The 27657-nt window shown below is 36.9% G+C and overlaps 1 protein-coding gene across 19 annotated transcripts in view; it reads right to left on the bottom strand.

The window, feature by feature from the left end:
- Positions 1–27657, bottom strand: part of KDM6A (lysine demethylase 6A) — a 235507-nt gene that overhangs the window by 58662 nt on the left and 149188 nt on the right. For all 19 annotated transcript variants that reach the window (XM_004064043.4, XM_004064042.4, XM_019019413.3 and 16 more), the window contains 3 exons: positions 15699–15753; positions 12999–13033; positions 1840–1933 (listed from right to left, as the gene is read on the bottom strand). In XM_004064043.4, the coding sequence (XP_004064091.1) occupies positions 1840–1933; positions 12999–13033; positions 15699–15753 (184 nt within the window). The remainder of the gene's footprint in view (positions 1–1839; positions 1934–12998; positions 13034–15698; positions 15754–27657) is intronic.

Here is a 27657-nt window from a genome sequence, read left to right as displayed (position 1 = left end):
AGCTACAAAGGGCTTTCATTCAAGAGAAATTAAAACAATTTTTAGTACTGATATAACAGATTATAAATCAGACTTTTCTAATTTTGATATTTGAAAAAATTCCAAGTTATGAAACAAAGAATATAAAGATGTTACGTCTTATTTACTATTCCATGTAAAAATACATTAATGTGTGTTTTTTGTTTTTTGTTTTTTCCTGAGACAGAGTCTCGCTCTTTTGCCAGGCTGGAGTACAGTGGCATGATCTCAGCTCACTGCAACCTCCGCCTCCCAGATTCAAGCAATTCTCCTGCCTCAGCCTCCTGAGTAGCTGGGACTACAGGCGCGCACCACCACACCCAGCTAATTTTTGTATTTTTAGTAGAGACAGGGTTTCACCATGTTGGCCCAGATGGTCTTGATCTCCTGATCATGTGATTCACCCACCACGACCTCCCAAAGTGCTGGGATTACAGGCGTGAGCCACCACACTGAGCCAATTAAGAATCTCCAAGATATCCCATTAACAAAATGTTTATTTCCAAGGAATAAATATAAGGCTATAGAATCAACGATAATTCAGATTAAAAAATATACACACAATCCTACCTCACTGGCCCTGACTACATATATTCGCACCCTATATAAGATAAAACTATAGGCCAGGCACAGTGGCTCACACCTATAATCCTAGAATTTGGGGAGGCTGAGGCAGAAGGATCGCTTGATGCCAGGAGTTTGAGACCACCCTGGGCAACACAGAGAGAGACCTTGTCTCTACAAAAGAAATTTTTTAAATCAGCCAGGCGTGGTGGCACGCGCCTGTAGCCCTAGCTACTCGGGGGGCTGAGGTGGTATCACCTGACCCGAGGAGTTTGAGGCTGCAGTGAGTTAAGATCACGACACTGTATTCCAGCCTGGGGGACAGAGCGAGACTCTGTCTAAAATAAATAAGCAAACAAACAAACTATAAAGTATTTGATGGCTGAAAAAACAAACATTGCCTTCATAATAAAGCCTTAGTTTTGTTTGTAATTTTTTCCATTAGGATTTTACTCGAGTTGTCTATACTTTTAAGAGTTATAAAAGGTCAAAATATTTGTTTTTATTCAGTGATTTATAATTTTTAAATTTGTATGTATATTATCTAAAGATAATGATAAAATCTAAGCTTAAGTGACTTTAAAACTATGTAAAAATAGTTACATTATGAAAACATTCATATTGCTACAATGCTGGCTAAAAATTAAGAATAAATGATTTGCCCAGACCAAAAACAAAACTGAAAAAACAACCCAAATATCAAATACAAACAAGAAACATGACTCAATAATTAAGCAACAAAATTAAAGGCTGGGGAGTTCTTTCACTATCTTTTTGGTGATAGTTACACATGACATCCAAATGAATAGATTCCCTCATGTTCCACATTAGAATACAACTGCATGCTCACAGTGTTAGACGTTGTACACTTTTTAGATAAACTGTTTTGTAGTCATTATTAACTGATAAAGCTATGAAAGCAAGCTCCCCAACCATTAAGTGACATTAGGTAAATCACAACTTCATTAAGTGCTTAAGCATATATCTGGCACAAAGGAAGTATTCAATCCTCCTTGGGTTAAATACTAGGGAGTAATTTTGATAATTTAAAAGGACCAGCTGTACTAAAGAATTACACTGAGACAGACTGGGGGAAGGACAATGCTGGGCAGAGGATACAAATATGCTCGGTTCAGAATAATTTTATCAACTCTGAGCAAAGGAATAGAATATATGAGCCACGTATTTGCCACACTCGACATGGAAAAAACATAAAGAGAAGCACTTATAATACACTAAATGTATACTATTACATACCTAACTGTTGTAAGACAGTTGCTTTTACTTGTGCAGAAAGATTCTCTGTCTGCAAAAGTTGTTCATAAGCTTCTTTTGCAGAATGATATTTCCTCTAAAGAACAGAAAAAGAGATTTGGAGAAAAATTAACATAATCTTTAAGGAACTACTTCATATATTAAGAATTATACAATACTGATGTTTTAGCATATTTTTTAAAACTAAAAGAAAAAAGTGCTGATTCCATTATTGAATGTTTCTTTAACACCAGACAGTTGAGTAATAAGCCTTGTTCCAGAGTACCTAACACCAGTAAAACTGACATTCACTATAACAAAGTATCATTAAAGTATGACTTTTAAGAATTTTCCAAATGCCAATATCATCTGAAATTTAATAACATATGTGGTCTCAATTTTATTTAATAACATTAGACGTATTCTACCTCCAAGTGCATATCTGTCTGCCTAGAAACACTGAGCTCCCAAGCAACTCAATAAATAGAGCACATGTCAGGCCGGGTGTGGTGGCTCACACCTGTAATCCCAACACTTTGGGAGGCCGAGGCAGGCAAATCACCAGGTCAAGAGTTCAAGACCAGCCTGGCCAACATAGTGAAACCACGTCTCTACTAAAAATACAAAAATTAGCCAGGCATGGTGGCGCGCACATGTAGTCCCAGCTACTAGGGAGGCTGAGGCAGGAGAATCGCTTGAACCCGGGAGGCAGAGGTTGCGGTGAGCCAAGATTGCACCACTGCACTCCAGCCTGGGCAACAGAGCAACACTCTGTCTCTAAATAAATAAATAAAGCACATGTCAAAAATGCTGTAGACAAAATCTAAATAAGTACAAAAGTAGTTAAAAATCTAAATTTTAAAGATACAGTTTCTAGTATATATAAAATATCTTATAAAAATATTTATAATACATATGATTTTAAAGACATCAAAACTCTGTTACAGCCTAACAATGTCTGTAAGACTTAGGATTTCACAGGCAAATGTCTAAATGAAACCATTTAGCCACAGTTCTCAAGAGTACTAATATAACTGAAACTCTTTATTGCTATGGTTATAAACCTTAAGACAACTCCCCCAAAACAAAAGGAAAAAACTAACAAAAGAAAGGCTCATAAATATTACCTGTAAAACATACTTGGCAGAACAATGGATTGAAGTGGCTTTTATTCATATCATTACCAGTATATAACTGCCTGAGCAAACAAATATTTTCAAAAAAAAGTAGGTAGAAATACAAAACTAGGCTGTATGAACCTCAGGCAAGTCACTTAAACTAGGATTCAACATCAATAAAAAACTGATGCAATAAAACAAGAGCTAATATCCAATCTTGCTACCTACAGGGTTGTCCTAATGATGGAAACAATTAAGGAGCTACACACACACACACCGCTAACATAAGGAAGATTTGAAAGAACTGTCTATTGAGATGATCAGGAGTTTTTTCGTTTGTTTGTTTTTTTGAGACGGAGTGTCGCCCTTGTTGCCCAGGCTGGAGTGCAATGGCATGATCTCAGTTCACTGCAACCTCCGCCTCCCGGGTTCAAGTGAATTCTCCTGCCTCAGCCTCCCGAGTAGCTGGGATTACAGGCATGTGCCACCACGCCCGCCTACTTTTGTATTTTTAGTAGAGATGGGGTTTCTCCATGTTGATCAGGCTGGTCTCGAATTCCCAACCTCAGGTGATCCGCCCGCCTTGGCTTCCCAAAGTGCTGGGATTACAGGCGTGAGCCACCGCGTCCAGCGATCCAGAGTTATTAAATCAACTTTTACTTATCAGCTAAACTAGTTCCCCCAAAACACTCATCTGGTCTAAAAAAAGTTAGATAGTTAGGCCAAGGATAAGGGCCAAGTTATTCAATTCCTTCAATTGATAAATATTTGTTAAACACCTAATACATAACAGGAACTGCTAAGACTACACAGTAGTGAAAAATATATACAAGAAAAACAAATTAAGCATATTGTGCTGTGTATGATAACATTATGATACTTCTCAGAGGAAGAACGAGCGCATATTAAGTTTAGAGTACTAGCAGACTGGACAGAAAATGCAAAGACTACTTCACAAAGACCTCCTTAATCCATTTAAAGACTACTGACTGTATCCTAAAACAATGGAGAACCACTGAATGATTTCAAGTAATGTAATCAGATTTAAATTTTAGGAAAACCACCTTCATGAATTATCTTAACAAATGTTAAAATATACCTCCCAACACTGTAATAAAAACAATGATCTACTTGAAAAAATGGTAGCATCATATTTGGAAATATGAAATTAGATTTCTACCTCATACCATATACAACAAAACCAGCAACTGCATTAAAGACCTGAATATGAAAGGTAAAAGTATAAAGAGAAGAAAATGTAGAAGAACGTTTCCTTGAGATGGGAGAGAATTTATTGGACATGACCAAAAACACAAATCATAAGGAAGAGTAAAGATCTGACTCAAAAAGCATAGGCAGAGAAACAGGCAATGGACATAAGTAACCCAACACATAAAAGGTGAAAAACAATGTGAGTAACTATACTCCTCTAGAAATCAGAACATACAAGTTTAAATGACACAACAGCTTCTACCTTTAAGACTGGCAAACATAAATTTGAGTAATTCCAAGTATTGTAGGGATGTGAGTAAAGGAGAACACTCACATCCTGGTGGAAGGGGATTTACTCAAAAAATTAGGAATACAAATATGCTACAATCTAGCAATCTTACTCTTGGAATATGTATGCCAAGGAAACCTTTCCACAGGTAATGTTCTGAACAGTACTGCTTGTAGTATGGAGAAGTTGGGGGGCAACCTAAGTTTCTGTCACTAGACAAGTAGAAGCAAAATACAATGGATGCTTATAGCAGAACATTAATTAGCAATTATAAACGATGTGTAAAAAAGTAACTTGAGTTTATCTTTAATAGTGTTGAGTAGAAGTTTTGCCTCTGACAATATTTGGAGTGACATTCCACACACAGCTTCACATTCTGGATAAAATATAAAAGTCAACTACCAGATGGCACTGGAGAGAGACCAAAATCTGGCAAAACCAAAGGAAAAGTTCACACTTAAAGGAAGGAAACAGCACTAGATGAGTAACTCCCTTTTTCTTGGATTTTCACCTGAAGGCAGGCTTCAACTGGTACTTTGGCTGGCTAGAACTCAAATAGAAATGGCAGTCTTACTAGGCTGAAGAATCATAGGACAGCTTTTGAGGCTACCATAAAGAGTTGGAAGTGAGGGGAGAAATCCCAGTCAGGAGACAGAGAGTGGAAACACCAAATTCCACACATAAACTCTGCCCAAAGCTCTGACTGCCGAATTATGCATGAACAGAACAGATAATGAGCAGCCTAAAAGAACTAGAGAGAGATTTCAGTTGCTGCCATTACAAGGATGACAAAGTTTAGAGTGTGAGTTAACTGGCTAATAAAGCAAAAATATATCAATCTTCAGAAAAATATAGTCAATCTCTACAATGTATTACTCATGATATGCAGGATAAAAATTATTAAACTTATGAAGATCAGGAAAATTTCACCTATACTCAAAAGAAAAGAAAATTAATGAAAACCAGCTGTGAAATTACTCAGATGTTGAAATTTGTAGTTTTTTTTTTTTTTTTTTTTTTTTTGAGACGCACTTTCACTGTGTCGCCCAGGCTGGAGTGCAGTGGCGCAATCTTGGCTCACCGCAACCTCTGCCTCCTGAGTTCAAGCGATTCTCCTGCCTCAGTCTCCCGAACAGCTAGGATTACAGGCACGCCATCACACTCGGCTAATCTTTTGCATTTTTAGCAGAGATGGGGGTCTCGCCATTTTGGCCAGGCTGGTCTTGAACTCCTGACCTTAGGTGATCTGCCCGCCTTGGTCTCTCACAAGTGCTGGGATTACAGGCATGAGCTACTGCGCCTAGCCCTGTAGATAATTTTAAAGCAGATATTCAGGCTCAGTGTGATGGCACGCACCTGTAGTCTCAGCTACTCGGAAGGCTGAGGCACGAGAATCGCTTGAACCTGGGAGGCAGGGGTTGTGGTGAGCCAAAATTATGCCACTGCACTCCAGCCTGTGCAAGAGAGCCAGATACTGTCAAAAAAAAAAAAAAGAAAGAAAGAAAGAAAAAGAAAAAAAAAAGCAAGCAGATATTTGAAGAATGTTCACAAAAGAAAAACATAATCCTAATGAATTAATGTATAAAAAATCATACTCCAGAAAGAGAAACAAAAGGAAATTCCAGAATTGAAAAAATGTTAATCTGAAATTTAAAAAAGAAAATCACTATATGTATTGAATAGCAGATTGGAAAGTATATTTAAAAAAAAAAAGAAATCAATGCATTTGAAAACAAGTCACTAGAAAGCATACAGATTGAAGCAGAAACACACACACACACACACACAAAAGTTAAAAAAAAAAAAAGAAAGCATCTAAGATGTTTGAGGCAATAGCATATAGTCTACCATACATGTAATTGGAGTCCGAGAAGAAGAGAAAAACGGTGGAGCAGAAAAAATATTTGACAAATCAGTGGCTGAGAATTTTCCAAAACTGATAAAAAAAACCAAACCCCAGACTTAAAATACTATTAGTATAATTATAAAGAAAAAAAAATCTGAGCACATTGAAGTCAAATTTTTGAAAACCAAATATAAAGAGAAAAACCTTTTAAAAGCAACCAGAGAAAAACAATACAATACAAAGAATACAACAGGAATGACAGCTAACTTTATCCAACCATATCAATAATCAAATTAAGTATAAATGAACTAGACACTCCAAACCACCACCACCACCACCACCATCATCATCACCAATAAAAGAGACTGCCAGAATAGATCTACAAAAGTAAGAGCCAAGAACATTATATTTATGGGATGGACATTACAGGCCCCAAGAATTTAAGAACAATACCTTTATCATATACTCAGTTTCTACATGTACTTGGGTCTATTCCTGGGCTTTCTAGGATATTTCACTAATTTGTCTATTCACATGCCAGTACCACATTTTTAATTATACAAGTTTTATTGGGTTAGTATATCCTACACAATCCTCCCACCCGTTTTATCATGTTTTACCATATCAACTTAGCTAACTCCTAACAAAAGTTTGTTGGTATTTTTGTATTACGTTTCTGTTACACCAAGGAGAATCAACATCTTTATACTGCTGAGTCACAGTATCTCTCTAAAGTTTATTCCTAAATATTTAATATACTTTGCTGAACACTCTAAATAGAATTTTTTCCTGTTATGTTCTGACTATTGTTGTTGAAGCTTATTAATTCTTTATGTTAATTTGTGCCCGTAACTGACTTCTCTCTCTTATCTAACTACACTGGCTAATACCTACAGTATAATACCAAGGACTAATGGAAATAGTAGGCATCTTCACCTTGCTCCTGATTCTGGTGAAAAGGTCTCTAGAATTTTGCCTTAAGTAAAATTCTGACTTTGAAACTAAAGCATATGCATTTTATCACGATAAGAAAGTAACCCGCAATTCCTATGTATAAGAGTGTTTTTATTAGAAATGGGTATTGAATTTATCAAAGATTTTTTCAGAATCTATGGTGATAATAATTTGACTTTACCTTTAGCTCTATTATTACAATATTAATAGATTTCCAAAGATTCAGTCAACCTTGCATTCCTGAAATGAATAACACTTGGTCATAGTATATTGTTGTGTTTAATGAGATAAGGTATTCTGTTTGCTAATATTTTATTAGCATTTTTACACCAATATTCATCATGATATCAGTCTGTATATTGACTCTCTTATTATACTGTCTTTTATTAGGTTCGGATGTAATACTTGCTTCAAAACAAAAAGGAAAAACAGTATGACTGTTTCTCAAAAAATTAAACATAGAATTACCATATGATCCAGCAATTCCACTTCTGGATATACTGCAAAAAGAACTGAAAGCAGGAACTCTAACAACTTATATACACATCCATGGTCAAGCAGCACTATTCACAACAGACAAAAACTGGAAGCAAACCAAGTGTCCATCAACAGATGAAATGGATAAACAAAATGTGGTGTATCCATACAATGGAATATTATTCGGTCTTAAAAAGGAATGGAATTCTGACACATGCTAAACCATATAGACATTATGCTAAGTGAAATAAGTCAGATGCAAAAGCACAAATATTGTATGATTTCACTTTTTTTTTTTTTTTTTCTTGAGACAGAGTCTTGCTCTGTCACCCAGGCTGGAGTACAGTGGTGGGATCTTGGCTCACTGCAACCTCCACCTCCTGGATTCAAGCGATTCTCCTGCCTCAGTCTCCCGAGTAGCTGGGACTACAGGCACCTGCCACCATGCCCGGCTGATTTTTGTATTTTTAGTAAAAGCGGGGTTTCACCATGTTGGCCAGGCTGGTCTCGAACTCGTGACCTCAAATGATCCATCCCTCAGCCTCACAAAGTGTTGGGATTACAGGCATGAGCCACCACGCCTGGCAGATTCCACTTTTATGAGATACCTAGAGTGGTCAACTCACAGAGACAGAAAGTAGAATAGTGGCTGCTAGGAGCCCAGTGAAGGTAGTAATGCGGAATTATTACCTAATGGATACTTTGAGATGATGAAATAGTTTTAGTGATGAATGGTGGTGACAGATTCACAACAATACAAATTAATGTCAGTGAGTTGTACACTTAAAACTGGTCAAAATGGTAAAATCCTATGTATTCATGAAATAAACCCTACATATTTATCACATACTTATGTATCAGCTGGAATTTTTTTCTTTATTTAGAGTTCTTGGATTCGTGTAAAATACTTATCTATATTATAGATGTCTAATATAGATAAGTATTACAGCACTTATCTATATTATTTTGCTATAGTATAATAACATACATAAGTCTATAGTGTTTTGGTAATATATTAATGCTTGACAGAAAAGTGTTAAAAATGAAACAATTCTTATAAACAGTGTTATTCAAAATATTATTATTTGTAATTATTCCTCAAAGGGGAGTAGTTAAATTAGTTAACTGTACATCTATATGTAAAGGGATATGATGCAGCTCTACACGTACTGATACAGAATGATTTCCAAGATACAAGATTAAGTTAAAATTTAAAGCAAGGTCAGAAGAGAACATACATTATTGGCTATCATTTGAATAAAATTAAATACAAGAAATAAACATGCAAACATATGTGGACTTGCTTATATATACACTGAGTTTCTCTGGAAGGATTTAAAAACCACTGGTAACATTGATGGCTTCAGGGAGGGGAGTAGATACCTGAGGAAGTGGAAGGAAGAGGATACTTCACTGTGTATTCTTTCAAAACTTTTCATTTTGGATTATCTATTCAAAAATAACTAACATTTCAGTAACAGAATGAAAAGGGAGAAATCCTCTATCTTGAAACCTTAAAGGCTATAAGAATCAAGATGGTGAACTGCTCAAATTATTTCACTAAACTCAAGAAAAAGAAGCCCCGTTAATACTATTATTACTGTAGAAAAAATGATCTGGAGGTCCCAGCTAATAAAACAGGGAAGGTAAATTAATTCATCAATATAAATGTTCAAGAATAATTGACAATATATTTGGAGATATGACATTATACAGTCATGTGTCACTTAACAATTTCATCGTTGTGCAAACATCAGAGTATACTTACACAAACCTAGATGGTATTGCCTACTACACATCTAAGCTATATGGTATAGCCTCTTGCTTCTGGCTACAAACCTGTACAGCATGTTACTATACAGAATACTACAGACAATTACAATACAATGGTAAATATCTAAACATAGAAAAGGTTCAGTTAAAACAAAAAACACACAAAGAAAAAGTACAGTAAAAATATGCTATTATAATCCTATGGGACCACCATCATATATGTGATCCTTTGTTAACCAAAACATCATTGTGCGGCACATGTACAGAGAAGCAAAGTTATCTTTATTTATAGATGGTATGACAATATACATAGAAACCTATGAGAATCATTTTTTTTTTCTTTAAACAGTCTCGCTCTGTCATCCAGGCTGGCGTGCAGTGGCGCCATCTTGGCTCACTGCAACCTCCGCCTCCCCGGGTTCAAGCGATTCTCCTGCCTCAGCCACCCAAGTAGCTGGGATTACAGACACATGCTACCACACTCAGCTAATTTTTTAATTTTTAGTAGAAACAGGGTTTCATCATGTTCCCCAGGCTAGTCTTGAACTCTGGGCTTCAAGTGATCCACCTGCCTCGGCCTCCCAAAGCGCTGGGATTACAGGTGTGAGTCACCACACCCGGCCAATCTACTAAAATATTTTTTAATCTACTAAAATATTAACAGCTTTGTCTATAAGATCATAAAAGATAAAAATACAGGGTTAGGGGATGAGCTCTCATTAAAATTAAACAAACCCAAATGCCTATTATTAAATTCAACAAAAAAAAATTTTTAATCCTTTACTCATATCTCTACAAAAGACCTCTTTTTTTTGTTTCCTTTTTGTTTGAGACAGGGTCTCGCTTTGTCACCCAGGCTGGAGCACAGTGGCGAGATCTCAGATCCCTGCAACTTCCACCTCCCAGGCTCAAGAGATCCTTCCACCTCAGCCTCCCAAGCAGCTGGGACTACAGGCGTGCACCACCATATCCCGCTAATTTTTGTATTTTTGGTAGAGATGGGGTTTCACCATGTTGCCCAGGCTGGTCTGAAACTCTTGAGCTCAAGTGATCCACCCACCTTGGCCTCCCAAAGTGCTGGGATTACAGGCATGAACCACCGTGCTCGGCCAAGACCTTTTTGCCTTTCAAACATTATAAGCTCAATACCACAAAGCCACTGTACTTGCTAACATTTCTTTAACACCATTCTAGGTAAAGTGGTATTCCATAACTTTAGTTTTAATTATGATCTTAGTATTTAAACCTGTGAAGGTAATGTCGGGACAGGGCCCTCGGGGATTATGAAATGATCTTTCTTCATTTATTAGTGGGGAAGACTTCTTCCTATGTAGAGAAGTGGGGAAACTTCTTCCTATGTAGAGAAGTAGAGAAACTTCCCTTGAACTATTGTTTACCTAGCAGTAGCCATTAAATACATCTCACTTAAATTTCCTAAATCCATATTCATAAACAGGGTCCACTGGTAAAAACTGGTGGAACTATAAAAACTAACTTTTAATAGGTAGGTAAGCAGGCCATCTTGCTTCTCTTAATTTTTCACTTGAAAATGAAAATCCATATTATAATCACTGGTGTAGAGTTTTTTTTTAATCCTTTCATATACTTACAGTGTCACCTAATAATTATATACTGTTTGCCATGAGTTTATTCTTTTGTTTTGTTTAATCTGAATCAGTATTAAAATGTATCAAATGAATCAATGGGAGGAGGGCCCTGTGCCCACATTACCTTCACAGGATTAAACAGTAAGACCGACAGACAACTTCGCATCAGAAACAATGAAAGCCAAAAGACAATGTATTGTGAATTTCAAAGCAGTCAGATAAACAGAATTCCATCTCCAGCAAAAATACTCATTAAAAATAAAGGTTAAAAAAACTTCTGCTTCTTTAGCTAATGACAGAACAGTGATCTCATAGAGAACTAGAAAAACTAGAGTATGGGGGAGAGGAGGGATGGGGAGGTAGAGGGGGGATGGGGAGGCAAAGTGCAGATGGGGAGGGTTGAGGTACCCAGAAATCTGACGTTAATTTTTTAAAACTCCCCATGACAGCTGATTTATAAAGGTTCCCAAATAATTCTGCCATAGAGCTGGGTTTGGGAACCACCAGCATAAATGATCTCAAACTGTCTGATTACATCCTATAACAATATAAATAACGGGATGTAGCAGGATCTTGTATCTGGTGGGTATGAACTCTGCATGGCACATATATGCCTTATTGTAACACTTGGGCCAAAACATCAAAACAGACCTTATAAATTATGTAGGCATAAAAAAAAAAAAACCAACAGTATTTGTTTCCTAAAAAGCTGTTAAAAATTTATGTAAACTATGATGACCTAATTTTGAGTCTCATACAAATTTATTCCTGATTTTCCATACCACTGCCTAAAATGAATGTGTTATACTTTTTTTTCATTTTACTTTAAGTTCTGGGATACATGTGTAGAATGTGCAGGTTTGTTACATAGGTATACATGTGCCATGGTGGTTTGCTGCACCTATCAACCCCATCATCTAGGTTTTAAGCCCCACGTGCATTAGGTGTTTGTCCTAATGCTCTCCCTCCCCTTGCCTCCAACCGCCCCCGCCAAATGTGTTATACTTTTATCATACAACTAAGCAAAATCAAGATGTATCAATCTTGACCGTGTATTAATCAACACACACAAAACCAAGATGTTCTAAAATTTAAAAGTTTTTTAAAGTGAAGGGGCCATGAAATTAATGGCATGAAATTAATGGACTATATGTCCAATAATGACACATAGAAGAGTTATTTCAGTCTTAAGAAAAAGCAAAAGAATTCTTTAAAAAACGCATTACAACAACCATCTATAAACATTCTGAAAAGAAAGGAAGGCATCTGGCATCAAGAATAAGATAAATCTTAAATACAGCCATTTGAGCTTGCAAATGATCTACATCAAGTTCAGTTGTTTCTTTTTTTCTTGAGACAGCGTCTCACTCTGTTGCCCAGGCTAGAGTGCAGTGGCGAGATCTCAGCTCACTGCAACCTCCACCTCCCAGGTTCAAGCAATTCTTGTGCCTCAGCCTCCCGAGTAGCTGGAATTACAGGTGCTTGCCACCATGCCCAGCTAATTTTTTGTATTTTTAGTAAAGATGGGGTTTCGTCATGTTGGCCAGGCTGGTCTTGAACTCCTGGCCTCAAGTGATCTACCCACCTTGGCCTCCCAAACCAGTGGGATTACAGGTGTGAGCTACCGCGCCCAGCCGCAAATGGATCAAGTTTAAAGGAAAATATTAAATGGAATTTATTTGTACACAGCAAGCACTCCTTGGAATAACTGTTTTACTAAGCAGCATCTTGATCACATTTAATGAGTATAAAATACAAAATTTACCTAAGAAGTAACGCCCAGAACTCCATTAAATTATCTGTACACTTCTGATTTCAGTAAAGCATGATAGGAGTGATGATTTTTGTTTGCTTTTGTTTTAAATAGAATAAGTTAAAATACTTACCTGGGTTTCATATAAGTGGGCAATGTGAAATTGAACTGCAAAGGATGAGGAAAGACAAAAAAATCAGTAACAATACAGCAGAATTTGGGGCAAATTAAGTAAGAATAACAAAGCACCAAACATTATGACAGTCTACACTATATAGATTTAAGTAATAGAAAAACATAACTTTTATTTGCTTTTACTAAAATAGAATATACAAACAAACACACTAAAGAACACAATCATGACAAGAAACCACATGTATTCATTGTTGGTCATCATCAAATGAAATTTCTGTCAATGCAATTATTAAAATTAGCATTAAATCTATAGCAAGTGAATATATGTTTTACAAAGTTCAAAATGGCAACATTAAGCAAAGAGAGAAAACCTTTATAATCTATACATTTCAAAACACAGTATTTAAAAACTGAATCCCAAGTCAAAAAAGAGTAAAATCAATATTTAATTAAAAAACATTAAAACCAAAGTACAAATCAGTGATGATGTAAAAATTCAAAGAAAAATAAGTTTTACAAAGACAATAAGGAGCCTGGTGTTGAAAAGAGTAATACTGGCTCAAAGTAGGTACTCTACATTTGTTGTGACATCAGGCATTATTATAGCTATCAAGTAATCAAGTAGACTGTCTAAAGTAAACTATCCAAATCAACTAAACTGTAATAGCCTAAAGTCTCTAAATAGAAAATATGCTCTCCCGTTTGAGTAACCAACCACCTTGTAGCACTCATGATGGTTCAAACTGTTTCAAATTCAACAGTTTTATGCCATGTGGCACTCATCCTACCTATGCAGACATTTTTCTCTCAAGAGTAATGATCTACAACTGAGATTTAAACAGAGTAGAATAAAATAAGGATTTACCAAAATATTTAGTTTGATATTTATGAGACATCCATAAAAGTTATCATTCAACTGACTTACCAAAGTTACCTTTTAGGTACTAGACCATAATGAATTAAAAGATAATCAGTTGTTTTCTTATTCTCATAAACTAATTTGAAAAGAATTTTAAGCATCTATATATTCTAGAAGGTTTATAACCTGGATATATAATTAAGAAAAAGGTATAAATTAAAACTTTATAAATTACTAAACCAATGAGTCAATTTTTTCAAATCTAACCTTATATTAGAAACTATAAAATACTGCTGCATTTGTTATTATTCTACCGTTTATTCTACAAACACCCTAATCAGTACTGGATCCTGAATTTCATTTAAGAAAGTAAAAATCCTTTAGATTTTCACAGGAAATTACCTTTAGTAAAAGTATGACATAATTCATCTGGCTTAAATGATGATTTAATCCATACTATTTCTTAATCCATGTTATACTGAAAATTCTACAGAGTTTTCGCTGATTCAACAATTTCCTAGGGCATTTCTAAAGACTAAGACTACTTTTCACTAATATCTCTCTATACTCTTTCAAGTGATTTACAGGAGGCTAAGGCAGGAAGATCGCTTGAGTGCAGGAATTGGAGGCTGCAGCTGAGCTACTCTGACACCACTGCACTCCAGCCTAAGTGGCAGAGAAAGACCCCATCTCAAAATGAAACAAAAAACAAAAACAAAAAAGTAACTTACAGCAAAACATTGACTTTCTAAAACCCGGAATCCTTTGTATGACTGAAACTGTCATTAATTGCTCGATTTTTCTTATACCAATTAAAAATTTCATTTTTCGGATGGGCGCGGTGGCTCACGCCTGTAATCCCAGAACTTTGGGAGGCCGAGGTGGCAGGATCACGAGGTCAGGAGATCGAGACCATCCTGGCTAACACGGTGAAACCCCATGTCTACTAAAAATACAAAAAATTAGCTGGGCATGGTGGCAGGCACCTGTAGTCCCAGCTACTTGGGAGGCTGAGGCAGGAGAATGGCGTCAACCCGGTAGGCGGAGCTTGCAGTGAGCCAAAATCGCGCCACTGCACTCCAGCCTGGGCAACAGAGTGAGACTCCATCTCAAAAAAAAGAAAATAATAATAATAATTTATTTTTCAAGTAAGAAGGTTTTTAAGAACTTCAGCGTCAACGAATATTCTTAAACCTTTTTACTGGATACTTTAGTGTATATTAAATAAATATACCTAAATACATATCGATAAACATATAATCAACCCAATCTGCTTTTGAAAAGACACCTACATAGAAGCAGAAAATAATTGTTTGTGAAAAAATACTTTGTTAGAACATGCTTCGTAAATGCACTCCTTTCTAAGTAATTGAAAAATGTCAACTCAAACTTTCTAAATGATATATAAAACTATCATAAAAGTCACAAATACGTCTTCATAATTACCAATAATTTTTATCCCACGCAGTAGGAATCAGTAAGCTATCAGATAAGAATCTTTATATACTCATGTTTCCTAAAAGACCAGCAAAACCTGTTTTTAATCCTACCAAGTCATCTACAATATAATACACGACAGAAAAAAATCAATCTTGTTTATTAGTGAAGATACTTTTAATTCAACAACTCACTTCACTGGCCTATCTATTTTAGACACAGGCTGTTCACAATATCTGGTCTTGCAGGTTCCATTTATGTAAGTAGCCATGGCAACCAATACAGTTACATTAAACAATTCTAAAAGAAAAAATTGCACAGAATTTATCACTAACATTATTGTTATTTGCCATGAAGTGATCGGAATACATGTAGAAAACTACAGCACTTAATAATACTTACTTTCAGCATTGGACAAAGTGCAGGGATTACAGTCAACCAAAGCTAACTGAAAATGCTGCAAGACGAGAGTGAGAAAATTAATGCACTCAATTTAGAGTCACATAAAAGCATCTTAAGATACTTTTCAGGTATGTAAGGTCTAAAATAATAATAAATACATGCTATGCAAATAGAATACACTAGCCTACCAACTAGAAATACTTTGAACATTTACTGCTGACAACTGACATGCTGTGGGGTTATTTTCTTGAGACAGCTGAGAATGGAGAATTTGAAAAAGAATTAATTTTATCAAGTTATCCTATGTATATTTTTATTTATATGAAAAAGGTGAAGATTTTTAAGTCAAGTAAACAGGAAGTGTTATACAACAGTTTAAATATTTAGAGAACATATCATTATTTTTGAAAATCCAAGTAGAAGTCTGATGGTATTGTCAGAACACCACTGCTTATCTCAAAATGAGACAGGGACTTCTGAAACAAAAAAAATCACTATGAGTATTGTCATAGAGGGTAAAACTTTCTGTCTTTACTGATCTTTCAATAATCACTGTACTTAAGTGCCTTTTAAAATAGCCTGTGTCCAAGTTCATCTACCAAATATAACTGTCTTTTTACAATGTGACATTATATGCATAGAATTTGTATAATTTTCCAGTCAACAATAAACCACTAATACAGAATCCACTTGTAATAATATCATATAAGCACGTTAACATCAATGCATAACACTAATTTTTAGGAGTGCATATTATCATCAAGAACACTGGGTGACATTTAATATCTAGTTTATCAACATTAAACAAGGTATATAAATTAACATAAGTAATAGAGTTGGTATAAAATCTAAGTTAAAAAAGATGAGTAAATCTCTTTAAATTCTTCTAAATAATATTCCTACAAATATATACTCAAATTTTCTGAGCCTCCACAAATTTTTAGCATTAAAAATAATTAACAAAGTGGAAAGCATTAAAAAAAATGACCATAATAAATTCATTCCTATCCACAATCCAAAAATCTAAAGAGTTATTGATGTTGGCTACCCAAAAGTCACAAGGAAGGAAAATTAGAAAACATCATTTGGTATGAACACTGGCTATTATTAATGTATTCACTCAAGAATGTCTCTTGGCAAGGTGCGGTGGCTCACGACTGTAATCCCAGCACTTTGGGAGGTCGAGGTGGGTGGATCACCCGAGGTCAGGAGTTCAAGACCAGCCTGACCAATATACTGAAACCCCATCTCTACTAAAAATAAAAAATTAGCCGTTCATGGTGGTGAGAGCCTGTAGTCTCAGCTACTCCGGAGGCTGAGACGGGAGAATTCCTTGAACCCGGGAGGCAGAGATTGCAGTGAGCCAACAGCGTGCCACTCCACTCCAACCTAGGCAACAGAGACTCCATCTCAAAAAAAATAAAATAAAATAAAAGTCTCTGATGTGCATGCATAATTAGGCTGACCAACACTTGTAATATTCTTAAACTTAAAGCTGATTACATCTTCTCAATGGGTCAAGAGTCTATAATGCCCTAAGGACAATGCAGACACTAGGGATGCAATGGTCAACAAAATAAAACTGAAAAATCATTTGCCATAGTTGACTGAATGAAAAAAATCTAACATTTGAACACTTTGAAAACTGCTTTTATTTTCCCTTGGCCTACTAAGCAGACTGTGTCTTCAAACATCCCTTTAGTGTGCTACCATAGCAATAGAAAACAGACTATTTTAAAACGTTTGAGTACTATGAAAGCAAAGCATGCTTTATAATCAATTGCTTTCCTCTAGACAAAAAGAGCTGTAGAGTAGTCACACATTCAGACTGTACTACATTTCTAAGTCTAATTTGTCCTGTAAGCATAAATATTTAGATAGAAGAACACAGACCACCATTCCTAACTGAGCCATCAAAGGGTACAAACTGAAATGAGAAGAAACGGCCTTCAATATGGCAATATTTTAGTTTTACTATTTCACTGAAACCCCACAAGGAAGAATAGAGATGTAGAATTCAAATAGCCTAGCCTACATTTCATCTATCAGTAATTTAAGATTCTGCAATGAAACCTGGCAGGAGTATTTCTTGACCATGTTTTGTGTAATTATAAAACAATCTTAAACGCAGCAATCAAGTTACTGATGCACCATTTCAAACCCACAACACTATGAAATACCAAACATTTCCAAACAGTGAAGACATAGGAAAATTACTCAGCAAAAGAATACACATTGGTTGGGTACAGTAGCTCACGCCTATAATCCCAGTACTTTGGGAGGCCGAGGTGGGCAGATCACCTAAGGTTAGGAGTTCGAGACCAGCCTGGCCAACATCGTGAAACCCCGTCTCTACTAAAAATACAAAAATTAGCCGGCATGGTGGCGGGTGGCGGGTGCCTGTGGCGGAAAAAACGAGAATGCGTTTCAAAAAACAAAAACAAAAAAACACAAATGAATACACATTCAAAAACATCCACTATGACAATGAAAGAACTTACAGAATAATTACTAAGTGTTTATAAGAAACTAACAACACCGTTCCACATAAAGAAAAACACTGATACGCCGTTCAGCACTCTCAAGAGAGATGAAGAACCGGGGTAGGGATAACATGACCACAAAGCCTCATTTTCAGGACCTAAACCAGATGCAAAATAGATGTACCTATTAACATATACACCAGTAGAAAGGACTATCAATTATGATAACCAGCCCACAAACCTGAAAATACCATGGTAAAATATCCAGCACCCTTCCCTGCAACCAACAGAGGCAGCTAGGAAACATCTGTGCCTCACACTGAAATACTGCAGTGCTGAAACTGGCTACTGCTGTGTGAAATAATTATTATGCAGAAGAGGCCTCTGCAGTTCAAAGACTATATACAAACCTGAAGGCGGAAAGCAGTCTACAGAAAATTAGTTTCCAAGCAAGAAGATTTACTTATGACTTTTTTTTTAATGTTATAGAGATTTTCTTTTTATGGAGCACTTCTGGCCCAATTTAACGCAAGGTTTGATTCATTACTATTTCTGTTGACATCTTTATCACCAAAGTCACCTTTTGTTTTAAAAGCCTTCAACGTGTTCAATATTTCAAAATAATGTTATAGTATTTTGCCTAATACAGCCAATGGAACTTGATTTCTATGGGGAGGGGGGAGAAATCTATATTTATGTAATTAACACATAAAACTTGAGTTTCAAGACTTTATTTCCCTTTAAATTGTTTTATTTCTAGCTGTATATAGTCTGATTACCTCATGAATCTTTTTACTTGTAGAACCCTTCAACTATATTCCCAATCCCGAAAACAAGCAATGGGATAACTTTTTGCAATTGACAAATTATGTATTTAGTTATAAGTTATTAATTTGGAGCAATGTTTAGATTCCAGTACCAATCTAGAATGTTCTGATTCAGTGGGTTGTCGGCAACAACCTGCAAACCAGAAAAAAACTTATGCAAGCTATTCTAATATACAGAGTTAAACCACACTATTCTATTTTGAAGTTTTTAAATTATGTGCTTGCCCCAGAAACCTTTATTTCAGACTATATAAACAAGGTATGTATAGTTGATACTGCTGTCTATATCCAATTAAGGTAGACACATGGCATTTTAGGACTGACACGCTGGCAACCAGCTTTTATCTATGCCAGGCACGCTTCTATGGCTATACATCTACAGAATACAATGTTCACTGAAATTAACGCCTTAATAGGATTTTTAAAATTTTAACCTGCTCTGAGAATACACAGGAAAGACAATTCCATAACAGAATCCAAAAAGATACAGATGAGCAAAGTAAGAAAAGAGTTACTTCAGGCTGAGGAAACCACTGAAGTTATTTTTACAGAGCCTTATAAAACACGGTTATAATGACCATTTAAGTGAGAAAAGGAAAGGTGTGCCAGGTACTGTTGCATGTCAAAGATAAATCATTTTTTTCTTATTCATTGTTACAGACTGCCACATTTCTAAAATTATGAATTTAGGGTGGGGCATGGTGGCTCACGCCTATAATCTCAGCACTTCGGGAGGCCAAGGCGGGCAGATCACTTGAGGCCAAAAGTTTGAGACAAGCCAGGCCAACATGGCAAAACCCAGTCTCCTCTAAAAATACAAAAATTAGCAGGGTATGGTGGCACATGCCTCAGGTGGCTGAGGCATGAGAATCACTTGAACCCAGGAAGCGAAGGTTGCAGTGACCCAAGATCGCACCACTGCACTCCAGCATGGGCGACAGAGTGAGATTTTGTCTCAAAAAAATAAAATTAATATTAAAAAATAAAATAAAAGTATAAATTAAAACCAACAAACTTGATTCCTAAAATGAATAGTCTATGGGTAAGAATAGGGAAATGCCCTACAATGTCATGGTACTTACTTTAAAAATGTGGTCTCTAAAATAAGATACAGAACTGAAAACGGCTAAGTTTTGGTAGGGCTTGTGAGCCATGTTCCTGGTCAAGATGATCTGACTGAGGTTCTCCCAAAGCCCTCAAAACTCAGTTCTGATACTCTTTGTAATACAAGGTTATTACAACTGTTTCCAGGAGGGAATATACTGCATACCAATGACTTGCTAATAGCTAACAAATCCTGACAATCTTCGCTCAAAAAAGAGGCTTCTTTTTTGAAGTTTACCAGCTGGTCTTTTCTAAAAATTTCTTTAACAAAAAAAAAAAAAAAAAGGTGGGGTGGGGGTGGGGGACAAAACGCACTGTATACTGAAGATGTTCAAAATCTTAGTTCTAGCTCTTCTTCTTGGCTCCAGACTTATATCTGTGTGCATGAATATCTGATATCCCTCAGGTACCTCCATATCAATTTACTCCCAAATGACTTATCGCCATTCAGAGCCTTTTCACCTCCTAAACCCAAAACCGGCTGCTACTTTCTTTATCCCCTACTTTATTTAACATAGTAAAGTGGTCTGAGCCCGTAAATGGGGAATCTCTTCCCACATCAAGTCAGTTAATAAATCTCTTTAAGATCTCTAGGATACATTCATTACCTTGCCCCCATCCATCCTATGAGCAACCATTTATCTTACAGCTCTTGCTCATCTTTCTTCCTGTAGCTGTATCCTACCTAGTCTTCCAACTCTTCATTTCTATCATACTTTACAAAAGTATAGGTATGCAACTGACTAGAAATTTTTAAAAACTGGTCCTAGTTTGCATCTAACCTATGTACACAAAATGATCAGAATATGAGCCAACTTAATTTCCAAGGTATTTCTATCTAGTGAGCAATTTGTATTCATATTTGAGACTGATATGTACACAAATAACTAATACAAGGTGAACGTGATGTTTTATAAAAGGGGATACTGCAAAAATCTGCACTGTAGAATATCCTTTTAAAACATAACTTTTTTTTTTTTTTTTTGAGACAATCTCACTCTGTCACCCAGGCTGGAGTGCAGTGGTGCAATCTCGGCTCACTGCAACCTCCACCTCCCCAGCTCAAGCGATTCTTGGGCCTCCGCCTCTGGAGTAGCTGGGATTACTGGCACACACCAGCACCCTCGACTAAATTTTGTATGTATGTATGTATGTATGTATTTATTTATTAGATGGGGTTTCGCTCTTGTTGCCCAGGCTGAGGGCAATGGCTTGATCTCTGCTCACTTCAACCTCCGCCTCCCAGGTCAAGCGATTCTCCTGCCTCAGCCTCCCGAGTAGCTGGGATTACAGACACCTGCCAGCATGCCGGCTTATTTTTTGTATTTTTAGTAGGGATGGGGTTTCATCATGTTGGCCAAGCAAGTCTCAAACTCCTGACCTCAGGCAATCCACCCGCCTCAGCCTCCCAAAGTGCTGGGATTACAGGTGTGAGCCACTGCGCCCGGCCAAACAACCTTTTTCTAAATGTGACAATACAGTGACTGCTTTATAAAGCTGCCTTTAAAGACCAAATATCTATAACGCCCTTAAGTTGTTGTAAGTTAGCACCAGAAATCACTTTAGAAATGACTTCTGTAGTTAAATATACTAGAAGAGAGAAACTGTAACACAGGGAACCTAGAATCACCCTAACTCCTCAGTTTCAAAGAGAAAGAATGGTGTTACTGCACATATATGAGCAGCCATGTACTTTTCAAACATGCATTTTGCAGGTATTGAAGTATTTCGGCCACTTTTACTAATTCACACTTGAAGGCACGTTATAGAACTCAGGGCAGAAATAATATCAAACAGAAAACCAAAGTTGGGCAGGCAGAGTGAAACAGAGAAAGCATTATTAAGTGGCCAGATAAATTAATTAGGAGGTTGCCTCATATCAGAAACTATTATCCAGGAAATTGGTAAAGTACAAGCTGACGAGTAGTACAAAGAGAAAAGAACAGGGAAAGGATGATTATTTTCTACAAGTGAGAAAAAGTAGAAAACAAAATAAACAGCAATGACCATCCTCTGCCAAAAGGAACAGTGATGTTACACTCAGGTGAAACTGAGTTCTACTGTCAATGACTGAAAGGAAAAGGAAGATTTAAATCAAAGAAAATAAACTGGCTTGCAGTTTAGTTTCCTCAATCATAATCCAATCTACTGCTAACCATAAAAAGCCAAGCAAAATCTGACTATACGAATTTTATGTATAAAGAACCAACAGTTATACCAAAGGAAGAAATACACAGTGTAACTAATACTAAAAAAGAATGTTCTTCTTTTCTTAAGATGACCAGAATAGTGTGCTAATATTTTTTGGTATCTGCCTGGTGGTTTATCCAAAAATAGTATGTATTAAGAACTGCCTCAGTGAAGCATTTTAAATGTTAAACATGGTAGCAATGAAAAATGACGTTAATTTGTGGGTCTGGTCCCAAACTTAGTTTGCTGTTGCTGTGTGGTGTTGCTGTTACTCCAGGAGGAAATCCATTAAATAAAAAGTACAGGCCGGGCGTGGTGGCTCACGCCTGTAATCCCAGCACTTTGAGGGACCAACCAGCACTTTGGGAGGCCAAGGCAGGCGGATCGCCTGAGATCAGGAGTTTGAGAGCAGCCTGACCATACGATGAAACCCCATCTCTACTAAAAATACAAAAATTAGCCGGGCGTGGTGGCATGCACCTGTAATCCCAGCTACTCGGGAGGCTGAGACAGGAGAATCACCTGAACCTGGGAGGCAGAGGTTGCAGTGAGCCGAGATCACGCCATTGCGCTCTAGCCTGGGCAACAAGAGTGAAACTCCGTCTCAAAAAAAAAAAAAAAAAAAAGTACCAAAAAACAACGATTAGGCCTCACCATTTTTACATCCCAACCAATTCCTATGAAGATTCTACAAATGCAGCTTCCATGATATGCCAATACTCTGTAGATCCTTTCTTGAAGAATTTCTTTCCTTTCCCGGTCCCATGTTCTAAGCCAAATCTCAGGATAAACACCAAATCTTATAGTTTTATAACTACCACCAATTATTCCAAGCTGTTGGGGGTGGCAAGGGGATAGGACTTTTCTAATCCCCTAAGAAAACTGAGTCATATGAGTGAGATGCCTTCCTCCATTCTTTCTCTCAAATCAAACCACTCAAGATTAAAATTTTCAAAATGCCAGTTGAAAGACGTGAGAGCTATTGAGCATCATAAAGGAAATAGGGCAGAGCAAGTATGGAGAAATAATAACTTTTTCTTTAAGAGACGGGCGGGTGTGTGTGTGTGTGTGTGTGTGTGTTTCACACTATGTTGCATGTGTGTATGTGTGTCTCACTATGTTGCCCAGGTTGCTCTAGAACTTCTAACTTCAGGTGGTCCACCTGCCTCAGCTTCCCAAAGTGCTGGGATTACAGGCATAAGCTACTGAGCCCAGCCCTAAACTTTCATTATCTTCAGACTACTGAACTAACAAACGTGTGTGTGTGTGTGTGTGTGTGTGTGTGTCTCTCTCACTATGTTGCCCAAGATGCTCTCAAACTTCTGACCTCAGGTGATCCACCCGCCTCAGCCTCCGAAAGTGCTGGGTGCTGGGTTTACAGGCATGAGCCATGGTGCCCAGCCCTAAACTTTCATTATCTTCAGACTACTGAACTAACAAAAATATACTATTAAAATGTCAATAAAGAAACATTACAAATATTCTAGAAACATAAGGCATGGATAAAATTAATTTAATAGCTAGCATTCAAACTCAGCAAGTTATTTCTAAAATACAGAAAGTTCACAGTATCTTTTTTTTTTTTTTTTTTTGAGACGGAGTTTCGCTATTATTGCCCAGGCTGGAGTGCAATGGTGCGATCTCAGCTCACTGCAATCTCCACCTCCCAGGTTCAAGCAGTTCTCCTGTCTCAGCCTCCGGAGTAGCTGGGACTACAGGCGCGCCACCATGCCCAGCTTAATTTTTTTTTTTTTTTTAGTAGAGACGGGATTTCTCCATATTGGCCAGGCTGTTCACGAACTCCTGACCTCAGGGGACCCACCCGCTTGGCCTCCCAAAGTGCTGGGATTACAGGCGTGAGCCACTGCGCCCGGCCCACAATATTTTAATTATATGAAACAAATGATCTGTGCATTCTACATGAATAAAATAATAAAAGACAGGAGGCATTTCAGATTTCAAAAGTGGTTTCTAAAAGGAGGTACACATACATGATCATGTCTTCATGTATTCCTTCTGCCTAAATATCTTGGCATCAAAAATATTACAATAAAATTCCTGAGTTTATACAGGGTAGAAGATCAAATGAGACACCTCGTAATGAAGTAGTTCCTAAAGAAGAGTATGGTACAAAGACAGTGGAGCTGCTACTTCACTCAGAAGTTTCATGTCGAGTATAATAAGATGGCAAGCATACTGAATGAATTGGTGAACTGAGCCATCTGGAAAAAACAACTGCAGTGTCAGTTTGTATAGAAAAAAATTCTGTTAAGTGATGATGAATAAAACCAGCTTTTTTTCTTTTCTTCAAATTTTCCAGCCTGTTCTATAAGTAGGCATTTTCTCATTTTATAGCCTCTTCCATTTTATTTATCTACCCATTCAAGAAACACCAACACCCAGTAAAATGGCAAGCTAACACACAAGTCTCATTTGAGTTCAATCCATTTCCTTTGAAACATTTACTGTCTCCATAATTCTCATCTTCCTATCCCTTTCACATTAACCCCTTCAATCAGCACTTATCATATTCAAATACCAAATTATAAAGGGGGACTTAAATTGGCATCTCAGCCAATGATCTACAGGTTTCCATAAAAAAGGCACCCTTTTTAGTTACCTACCTTTAAAATCCCAAAAGAGTTCTAAGTTGACATATTTTAGCAATATTTAAATATGTAAACATTAGGGAAAATTCCTATATAAGCTTCACTAAATAGATGCACAGGCATTAACTGACTGAAGAATAAGGATGTCATTGTATCTTATTCTTCACATGAAGGAAATAAATTGTCTGCCAGGATGTGAAAATTAGGGGCATTATATAAAACTATCTGTCAACAGTAATATCCTTTTGTTAAAGTAATGGTAGCACACTGCTTCAAATATATACTGAAAATAAGTAACTGTCATTAATATCATTAAAGGATAATGAAATAAAAGTCCTGAATTAGGCTGGGCATGGTGGCTTGCACCTGTAATTCCAGCACTTTGGGAGGCTGAGGCAGGTGGATCACCTGAGGTCAGAAGTTCGAGACCAGCCTGACCAATATGGTGAAACCCCATCTCTACTAAAAATACAAAAATTAGCCAGGTGTGGTGGCACATGCCGGTAGTCCCAGCTACTCGGGAGGCTGAGACAGGAGAATTGTTTGAAACTGGGAGGCGGAGGTTGCAGTGAGCCGAGATCACACCACAGTATTCCAGTCTGGGCAACAGAGTGAGACTCCGTCTCAAAAAAAAAAAAAAAAAAATCCTGAATTAATTGTATGGCATTAACTAGGCAACCAAACCCACCTTAGGGGATATTAGCTGAAGCAGAGAAGAAAAACAACAAAATACCTGTCACCCTGAAATGGACTCTGGTTCAGATAATATTAAACTAGTTCACGAATTAAGAATTGGTATCGCCACTGCTCACTAAACACATACATTCTTTATTGGTCAATTTAATGTAAAAATAACACCATATGATTATAAAGTTTGCTGAGCATTAGCTTCACATTTCTGAGGATGGGCAGAGGGACAAAAATACAAGGATTAAGTTCTAAGACAGGAACATTTATTTCTCCAACAGTATCTATGCTGGCCCCCAATTATGGTTGTTTTACATGATAGATAACTGAGACTAAAGAAGGGCTGAAACTATTTATTTGTAAGATATAAATTCTAGAAGATAACATCAGAAAAACTCTTCTAGACATTAGGCAAAGAGTTCATGACCAAGAATCCAAAAGCAAATGCAACAAAAACAAAGATAAGTAGATGGGACCTAATTAAACTAAAGAGCTTCTGCACAGCAAAAGAAATAATCAGCAGAGTAATCAGATAACCAATAGAGTGGGAGAAAATGTTCGCAAACTAGGCATCCAACAAAGGACTAATATCCAGAATCTACAAGGAACTCAAACAAATCAGCAAGAAAAAAAAACAAATAATCCCATCAAAAAGTGGGCAAAGGACATGAATTGAAAATTCTCAAAAGAAGATATACAAATGGCCAACAAACATAGGGAAAAAATGCTCAACAGCCCTAATGATCAGGGAAATGCAAATCAAAACCACAATGCGATACCACCTTACTCCTGCAAGAATGGCCATGATTTAAAAATCAAAAAATAACAGATGTTGGCATGGATGTGGTGAAAAGGGAACACTTTTACACTGCTGGTGGGAATGTAAACTAGTACAGCCACTATGGAAAACAGTGTGGCGGTTCCTTAAAGAACTAAAAGCAGAACTACCATTTGACCCAGCAATCCCACTACTGGATATCTATCCAGAGGAAAAGAAGTCATTATATAAAGAAGACACTTGCACACGCATGTTTATAGCAGCACAATTTGCAATTGCAAAAATATGGAACCAGCCTAAATACCCATCAACCAATGAGTGGATAAAGAAAATGTGGTATATACATTATGGAATACTACTTAGCCAAAAAGGAAGGAAGGAATGGCATTTGTAGCAACCTGAATGGAGTTGGAGACCATTATTCTAAGTGAAGTAACTCAGGAATGGAAAACCAAACATCACATGTTCTCACTTAGAAGTGGGAGCTAAACTATGAGGATGCAAAGGTGTAAGAATGAGATAATGGACTGTGGGGACTCAGGGGGAAGAGAGGCAAGGGGGTGCGGGATAAAAGACTACACATTGGGTACAGTATACACTGCTCAGGTGATGGGTGCACCAAAATCACAGAAATCACCACTAAAGAACTTTTCCATGCAACCAAACACCACCTGTTCCCCCAAAACTAGTGATATAAAACTACAAACATATAAAAACAAACACACACATATATTCATCTTTATATCAATCATGTGGGTGGCTATAATTATTCTAGTTCTTCAGACACAGAGAAAATCAAGAGTCAGAAATCTTACTCAAGGTCACGAAGATATGCGGCAGGGTCAAAGTTTTGAAAACCAAGTTGGTTTGCTCTGAGAGCTGTTTACATAGCACCAACACAGAATTTCAGAGGCACATTTTGAGAGAAAGTTATCACCAGTGACAGAAACACAACAGGAGGCCCTACAATTCATTTCATGTGTGGGTGGGAAAAAAAGGAATCTATTATGAAAATACGCTGTATTTTATTTAAATAGTTTACCATCCAAAAAGTATTATACACACTTGGGCAGAGGGAAAGGAAATGGGATAGAGAAGATCTGATCTGTAACGGACAGATTGTTCACACCACTCCCCATACCAAAATATCCTTTTTACCCACCCTATCCCTCCACTGGATAACAACTACTTACAGATTTGAACAATTCTCAAAGACTGGGCATAACTAGTCTAAGGGCAACCACATCTCCTTTGATAAGAAATCAATTAGGAATGGCCACG

Source organism: Gorilla gorilla, chromosome X (genome assembly GCF_029281585.2).
Source record: "Gorilla gorilla gorilla isolate KB3781 chromosome X, NHGRI_mGorGor1-v2.1_pri, whole genome shotgun sequence".
Lineage (NCBI taxonomy): Eukaryota > Metazoa > Chordata > Mammalia > Primates > Hominidae > Gorilla > Gorilla gorilla.
The sequence above is the reverse complement of the archived record's forward strand: the minus strand, read 5'-3'. Positions and strand labels throughout refer to the sequence as shown.